This window comes from Oncorhynchus mykiss, chromosome 28 (assembly GCF_013265735.2).
Source record: "Oncorhynchus mykiss isolate Arlee chromosome 28, USDA_OmykA_1.1, whole genome shotgun sequence".
Taxonomy (NCBI): Eukaryota; Metazoa; Chordata; class Actinopteri; order Salmoniformes; family Salmonidae; genus Oncorhynchus; species Oncorhynchus mykiss.
In genome coordinates this window covers 24,907,409-24,915,908 of record NC_048592.1, presented here as the reverse complement: position 1 = coordinate 24,915,908, position 8,500 = coordinate 24,907,409, and the positions used below count along the sequence as shown (strand labels likewise).

General features: G+C 44.8%; 1 protein-coding gene across 9 annotated transcripts in view; it reads right to left on the bottom strand.

Annotated features, from left to right (window-relative positions):
• Positions 1-463: 463 nt before the first annotated feature.
• The window catches only part of LOC110508784 (partitioning defective 3 homolog), a 227,961-nt gene continuing 219,924 nt past the window's right edge, over positions 464-8,500 (bottom strand). For all 9 annotated transcript variants that reach the window (XM_036966639.1, XM_036966637.1, XM_036966638.1 and 6 more), the window contains one exon: positions 464-3,225. In XM_036966639.1, the coding sequence (XP_036822534.1) occupies positions 2,808-3,225 (418 nt within the window). In that variant the 3' untranslated portion in view covers positions 464-2,807. The remainder of the gene's footprint in view (positions 3,226-8,500) is intronic.

Sequence of the window (8,500 nt, the reverse complement as noted above, 5' to 3'; positions counted from 1 at the left end):
GTAGCTGAAACAGCTTAGTGGTATTTGCTTAGAACGTCAACTTTAACCCCAGGAACACACACAGTAGCCCGAGTAATTTAACACCGTACGAGAGACAATGGGAATGTGAGTGCAATTAACAACAGGAAACACATCAGCCTTAAATTCTAAACCATTCTGACTGCATTGACTATACAAACACCGACATGCAGGCACTAAAGCACGCACACTTACACATAATCACAAACACAAGCATACAGAGACAAGCATACAGAGACAAGGATACAGAGACACTCGTAGAGCTGTTTACATGAAAGATGTGAAGCTATAACTGCAATAACCTATTGATAGAAAAGGCAAAATCATATTACAAATACAAGAGTGGATCAAACCAGACTCACTGCTACTAATGAGGATATAACCTGATATCACTGCCAGTTCATTATTCAAAGGAGAGGATGACAAATCGAGGACAACCCAGAGATAGTTGTAAACAGGATGAAACGGCCTTCCTTTTATTCTAAATGTGATATGTACAGGAAACGTGTCTGTATACATGTCTAAACATATCATGTCAAAGTCTGAAAAACAATTGCACTGTGCTTACAATAGCTTTATACTTTAAACGTCATGATACGTACAGCATTGTGAAGGCAATGTCAAACAGACAGGATACAAATACACTGATCAGCTGTGCAGAGGCTTATTTGAACTCTCACTGTAAAAAAGCCCCAAAACAATCAAAACACATACTGTGCTGTAGACATGAGAATATTATGTTAAAAACACATGGTGTGATGGTGTTGTGTCTATTTAGCTACAACAAGGAACAATCCACATTGTTTTTCCTATTCAGGAACTGCATGGCATCTCAGGCACTTATTATTGAACTCTCAACTTAGCCAGTGGTGGTCAGATGGTCCACCTGATCCCAGATCTATTTGCCCTGTCTTATTTACTACTCTGGGGTGATGTTTCCCCTAGGTACAGGTATAGGATCAGCTTCCCCTCCCCCCAATCCTAACCTTAACCATTTAGTGAGGGACATGAAAAACTGACTGATCTGGAACTAAGCTAGCAATGGACACCATACAACAGATTCCAACCAGACTGCAGACATTGGCAAGGTACTGCAGTACAGACGACAGAACACAGTCTTATTTCCATGTTAGACGTGTTCAACAGCCGATTCCCTATTTAATGCACTACTTTTGACCAGGGCCCGTAGTGCACTGTGTAGATAGTAGGGTCCCATTTGGGACACAGACACTGTATTAACTCACAAATGGAAGCTAATGCATTTCGTATGGCTGTAATTGGCATAGGGAGAACACTGAAGCACATCTCCAAAGCAGCGAGGTGCCAGACTCTTCTGTTATAGTATACCACGAGGCAACACACAGAGTACGTACCACAGTCATTAGATTTTTCATCTTTTCTGTGCTCTCCTTTGTTCGGTTGAAATTCATCTCCACCATTTGGTACATTTCATAGACATCAGAGCATCGTTACATTAAAGGTCCAATATTTACAAGAGGAGAGCGACTCACTAGTACTCCGCTATACGGCAGCTGAAAGCAATTACCACTCAAACACTATTTATTTTTTATGAACAAGGGAAGATTGAACCTAAGTCTTGCGTCGGTACTCCGATTGTCTCTCTGCGGAGAGAAACTGTGGTGTGGCCCTCCACTACACAGCAGCCTCTAGGTGCTGTGTTCTGTTCTTTGGCTGTGGCAGGCAGCTTGTGATGCAAAATTCAGTGCAGGGTTGACGGGGGAAGAGTTGGAAAAGGACGTGAGGGGGAGGAGAAGAGGTGAACTAGGAGTGGAAGGGGGAAGAGGAGAGGTGGAAGTGATGGTGAGGGGGAGGAGGAGAGGTGGAAGAGGAGGAGAGGTGAAAGAGGTGAGGAGAAGAGGTGAAATAGGTGGTGAGGGGGAGGAGGATAGGGGAAAGAGGAGGAGAGAAGGAGGAGAAAGTGGTGGTGAGGGAGAGGAGGAAGCCAGAGACAGGCAGGCCAGGTTAGCCATGCCCAGAGCAGAGGGGCCAGGCGGTGGATCAGACTCTCTCTCTATCTTTCTCTCTCTCTCTCCGTGGAGATGGCACACACATGAATAATTTATGAGAGTCCTTCATTAATAACCAGTGCTATGCTCCCCCTCCTTTTACACACTCCCTCTCTTTTCTCTAGCCCACTGGTGACTACTGAAGTAAAGAAAAACAGGATGAACACAGAGAAATAGAATAGTGAGAGCTCAGCGTTGTTGTTTTGACGTGTTAGTGTACTACCAACTATGGGGAGGTTCATGTCCAGGGGAGGGCAGGTCAAGTAGGAGCCATGGTTTAACTAAACCAGGCGACCTTGTAAGTGTCCACACCACACTAGCATAACGCACATACATACATTAAGACAGTCTCGCACTTGCACACACACACCTCCATTGTTTGAAAAAACATATGTTTGCCTGTATGATTGTCAGAGCGTGAGGGTGACAGATGTCTATGAATCCCACAACACCATTACTACCCCAGAAAGCATCATGTCCATGAACACAGGAGGCACTGAAAGTCTCATTTAACAACAGTCTGTGTGAGAAAAAAGGACTGACTGGGACTGAACGGTCGTCACTAAGAGGCCATTAATACTAACACTCACTGTGTATTCCCTATTCACATTGTCCACAACTATGGCACCTCTGGCCCACCCTGTCCCTATCCTCTCAGGAGTAGAAGGTCCTCCCCATTCTATAGCTAATCAGCTCCTGCAGTAGTTGCCACAAACTGTGGCCTCTTCTTGGCTGCCCTGTCCCTTCCCCGCCCTTATCCCCTCAGGAGTAGAAGGGCCTCCCCTTCTCAGGCCCCTGCAGCCTGTTGAGCCTGGCCAGCTGGGAGGGCGAGGGGGGTACGTCCTGTCTATAGGGGCCCTTAGGCGACACAGGGTCCTTGTGAGCTGAGTATGACGGAGTGGCGTTGTAGGTGTTGTTCCCGTGGTGCTCCTGCGGGGGTGCTAGTAGTAGCTGCTTCCCTTTGGCCTTCTGCTCCCTGCGTCTCTGCTCCTGCCTCAGCAGCTCCTGGGCCTCCAGCAAGACGCGGGCATTCACACTGCTCACCCCCGGGTAGCCGTTCCTGGAGCCCTTGTAGCTGGAGTAGCGAGGGTTCTCCTTGGTCGTCTGGAAGCCCTCGCCCGGCGGGTAGACCTTGACCCAGGAGTCCTGAGAGATGGAGCTAGGGTTCTTCCTGGGTTGTCTGGTGGGAGGGAGAGAATAAAAAGGAGACAGGGTGAGACACGAGTAAAGAGGTTAAGAGGGTTTTAAAGAGAAGGAGTTCAGAAAGAGAGGATATTCCACAGAGAGAGGCTGGGGCAGACAAGGCACAGTGCCACACATGACCAATAGGCAATTTAGCACACAATAAACCAGAAATAAACACATACACCTAGAGGGACAGTGGCACAGCCATTCTCATCCATTTAGGCCTGTTGTGAAGCACAGACCGGGCCATTGGGTTTGATAGGCAGTAATAGCAGCCCTGTTGCAGATGAGACTCAACTCGGCCCACTATGTGTCTGCGGCGGTTTGACACTAGACATCTGACATGGTATCTTACATTTTAGTCATTTAGCAGAGCAACTTACAGTAGTTCATATTTTTGTTCCATACTGGTCCCCCATGGGAATCGAACCCCCTATCCTGGCGTTGCAAGCGCCATGCTCCACCAACTGAGCCACACAGGATGTATATATATATATGTGTGTGTGTGACATCACCCAGACTCATGCTTGACTGGGCACTTTGTGACCTCTGTATTCAGCCCTTATGAAATGCATGAGTGTTCAGGCCTTGAACACTGCTTATCGCAGGGGCAGGACAAATGGAACAGACACAGTAACATCAACCAACTAGACCTGGGTTCAAACACTATTTTAAATCATTTAAAAAATACTTAATCTGTGCTTGTCTGACCTAATGGACCAATAGAATAGTCCCACAACTGTAAACCCCACCCATCTGTCACTCTAGGCAGGCTAGAGCAAATGCTCAAAAAATATTTGATAGATTTCAAGTAGTATTTGAAGCCAGGGCTGAAACAAACAGCCTTCTGTCTCAGAGCCATGCATAATTAGCAGGTTTATCAACCAGCTGTGAAGAAACTGTATTATTTCTGTATTTGAAGGAAAAATGATAATGAGAAATGTACCCAGACCTTTGTGTAAATACAACCGGCGGTTAGATACAGAAATGCTGGCCTTTCAACCAATAACAGAAACACAAACCCAGCTGTTTATTTTAAACCCATGCTTCAATGATTCCAATTTCAAAAGATGGAGCTCCACGACTCCATATCTGATTATATTTCATACATTGACACAAGAGACACACTTGGGCTGTTTCTCTGTAAATACATGTAAACCAGCTATCTATTATCTTTTCCATTAGATATTATGCCAGTACTGTACATGTGGGCTGCACCCTATTCTCTATAGCACACTACATTTGACCAGGGCCCATAAGGCTTTAGTTAAAAGTAGAGCATTAAATAGGGAATAGGGTGCCATTTGGGACACATGTCATTGACATGTAAGACACAGTTTCTCTGTAAATAAATGTAAACCAGCTATCTCTTATGGATGGCGTCTGTGTCCAAAGGGCACCCTATTCCCTACATAGTGTTCTCCTTTTGGCCAGGACCTATTTGACTCTGGTTAAAAGTAGTGCACCATTAAGAGAATAGGGTGCCGTTTGGGAAGCACTTCGACAGCCTCTCTACAGACACCGAAGCCCTTTGGTCCTGATGTAAATGACAAGACTTTTGCTGTGAGATCTATACTGTGTGTCAATGATGAACATGGGCTCTCAACAAGCGTCATTGTTCAAGGCCTATTTTCACTTGAACCCCTTGTTTAGCAAAGCTTCACCAGGAGGAAACTGACCTTTATCTAAAACGCTGTTTATGAACACACAAACATGAATCACAAATAGGCCATGATTCATCCATTCAACCAATGGCAGCGTGTGTTTGTGTGTGTTGGAGAGTTTTGTGCTGCAGAAGCAAGGGGCCATATGAAATCAATCAAGATTGCACAAGCTGATACCAGGCCCCATATTACTCCAAGTCAATGGCCTAGAATTACAATGGAATGTTTAAACAAACAGGTTAATCCAAACACAACTGGCCTTAATAGAATTACAATGAAATGACACCACAAAGCCACAGGATGTTTTTTGACCAGGCATCGGGGAGACATTTATACAATAAATCTCTGCCGTAAACAAAGCTGCTTCTTCAAATATTCATCAAGCGGGAATCTGTATCAGCAACCAATGACTAAGCTGAATTGATGAAGTACTAGCTAGCAGCAGTGGCGATAATAGCATGTCTTGGTGTGTAAATCTTGGTGGGGTAAACATTTTTTTAATGCATGCCAGCAAAGCCACAACACAACACTAAACAATACATTAATTGCACTATAACGGTGACGAACAGTGCACAGAAACCGTTAGGACCTACATAAAGCTGTCCCAACAGCAGAGCTTTCTTTTCAGCACCATGGAGTGAATCCTGCTACACCTGGCTATAAGTGGAGCCTTGTCTGGCAGCGAAACAGTTAATTCTGCCTCATTTATTGCCTTTAAAAAAATATATAGCTGATATGGATGACTTGCTTAAACAAATGTGTTTTCTACTGACAATTAAGATGTTCAAACTATGACAAAGGAAGGATGAGCAGATAAGAGGCAATCTATAATTCGATTAAGACATGAATGAGCTTTTTTCCATCTACGTAATATTGCAAAAATCAGAAACTCAGAAACATGATGCAGAAAAATGTATCCATGCTTTTGTCACTTCTAGGTTAAACTACTGCAATTCTCTACTTTCTGGCTACCCGGATAAAGCACTAAATAAACTTCAGTTAGTGCTAAATACGGCTGCTAGAATCTTGACTAGAACCCCAAAATGTGATCATATTACTCCAGTGCTAGCCTCCCTACACTGGCTTCCTGTTAAGGCAATGGCTGATTTCAAGGTTTTACTGCTAACCTTCAAAGCATTACATGGGCTTGTTCCTACCTATCTTTCCGATTTGGTCCTGCCGTAACTACCTACACAAGACGCAGGCCTCCTTAAGGTCCCTAGAATTTCTAAGCAAACAGCTGGAGGCAGGGCTTTCCTCCTATAGAGCTCAATTTTTATGGAATGGTCTGCATACCCATGTGAGAGACGCAGACTCGGTCTCAACCTTCAAATCAAAATCAAATCAAATGTATTTATAAAGCCCTTCTTACATCAGCTGATGTCACAAAGTGCTGTACAGAAACCCAGCCTAAAACCCCAAACAGCAAGCAATGCAGGTGTAGAAGCACGGTGGCTAGGAAAAAGTATTTATTTATCAAGTCTTTATTGAAGACTCATCTCTTCAGTACGTCCTATGATTGTGTGTAGTCTGGCCCAGGAGTGTGAAGGTGACCGGAAAGGCTCTGGAGCAACGAACCACCCCTGCTGTCTCTGCCTGGCCGGTTCCCCTCCCTCCACTGGAATTCTCTGCCTCCAACTCTAATACAGGGGCTGAGTCACTGGCTTACTGGTGCTCTTCCATGCCGTCCCTAGGAGGGGTGCGTCACTTGAGTGGGTTGAGTCAATGGCGTGATATTCCTGTCCGGGTTGGCGCCCCCCCTTGGGTTGTGCCGTGGCGGAGATCTTTGTGGGCTATACTCGGCCTTGTATCAGGATGGTAAGTATGCTCTCTCTAATTCTCTCTCGGAGGAGGAGGACCTGGGCACTAGGACCATGCCTCAAGACTACCTGGCCTGATGACTCCTTGCTGTCCCCAGTCCCCCTGGCCGTGCTGCTGCTCCAGTTTCAACTGTTCTGCCTGCGGCTATGAAACCCTGAACTGTTCACCGAAGGTGCTACCTGTCCCAGACCTGCTGTTTTCAACTCTCTAGAGACAGCAGGAGCGGTAGAGATACTCTGAATGATCGGCTATGAAAAGCGAACTGACATTTACCCCTGAGGTGCTGACCTGTTGCACCCTCGACAACCACTGTGATTATTATTATTTGACCCTGCTGGTCATCTATGAACACTTGAAAATCTTGGCCATGTTCTGTTATCATCTCCACCCGGCACAGCCAGAAGAGGACTGGCCACCCCTCATAACCTGGTTCCTCTCTAGGTTTTGGCCTTTCTAGGGAGTTTTATTTTCTTATCTCCCTGGCATATTACATAATTTATGCAACATACAATACATTTTTGGACTCGTCTTGTAGTGCTGTGCTCACTTGAACAGGAAGATGGTGTGGTGCTCCTTCTTGTGGGCAAATTTTGTCATAAAACTTTGTCAAAGTCTGGTATTGTCTGGATTTATGGTGCTTTCAATACAACTGAGAACTCTGGGGGGGAAAAATAGGCCGAATCATGACATCAGTGATCTTCCTCTAGAAAGAGGCCCGAGTTCCCGACTTGGTATTCCGAGTTGGATGACCGTTTCGAAAAGTATTATCCCACAGTCTCAACGTCAACAGTGAAGAGGCGACTCCGGGATGGTGGCCTTTTAGGCAGAGTTCCTCTGTCCAGTGTCCTTTTGCCTATCTTAATCTTTTCTTTTTATTGGCCAGTCTGACATATGGCTTTTTCTCTGGAACGCTGCATCGAAGGCCAGCATCCTGGAGTCGCCTCTTCACTGTTGACGTTGAGACTGGTGTTTTGCGGGGTACTATTTAATGAAGCTGCCAGCTGAGGACTTGTGAGGCATCTGTTTCTCAAACTAGACACAAATGTACTTATCTTCTTGCTCAGTTGTGCACCGGGGCCTTGCACTCCTCTTTCTATTCTGGTTAGAACCAGTTTGTGCTGTTCTGTGAAGGGAGTAGTACACATCATTGTACGAGATCTTCCGTTTCTTACATATAATAGCCTTCATTTCTCAGAACAAGAATAGACTGACAAGTTTCAGAAGAAAGTTCTTTGTTTCTGGCCATTTTGAGCCTGTAATCGAAACACACAAATGCTGAGGCTCCAGATATTCAACTAGTCTAAAGAAGGCCAGTTTTATTGCTTCTTTAATCAGAACAACAGCTTTCAGCTCTGCAAACATAATTGCAAAAGGGTTTTCTATTGATCAATTAGCCTTTTAAAATTATAAACTTGGATTAGCTAACACAACGTGGATGGGAACACAGGAGTGATGGTTGTTGATAATGGGCCTCTGTACGCCTTTGTAGATATTCCATTACAAAAAAAATCTGCCGTTTCCAGCTACAATAGCCATTTCCAACATTAACAATGTCTACACTGTATTTCTGATCAATTTTATGTTATTTTAAATGGACAAGAAAAAATGCTTTTCTTTCACAAACAAGGACATTTCTAAGTGAACCCAAACTTTTGAACGGTAGTGTACGTGCTTTCAGTTCGTCCCATTTATTTTTTCAGCGATTTTCAGGACGGAAGGCATGGGCAGATTAGCTACTCGTTGCCTGATCCTCAAAAGGCAACTGAGATTTCGCGGAAAAATATC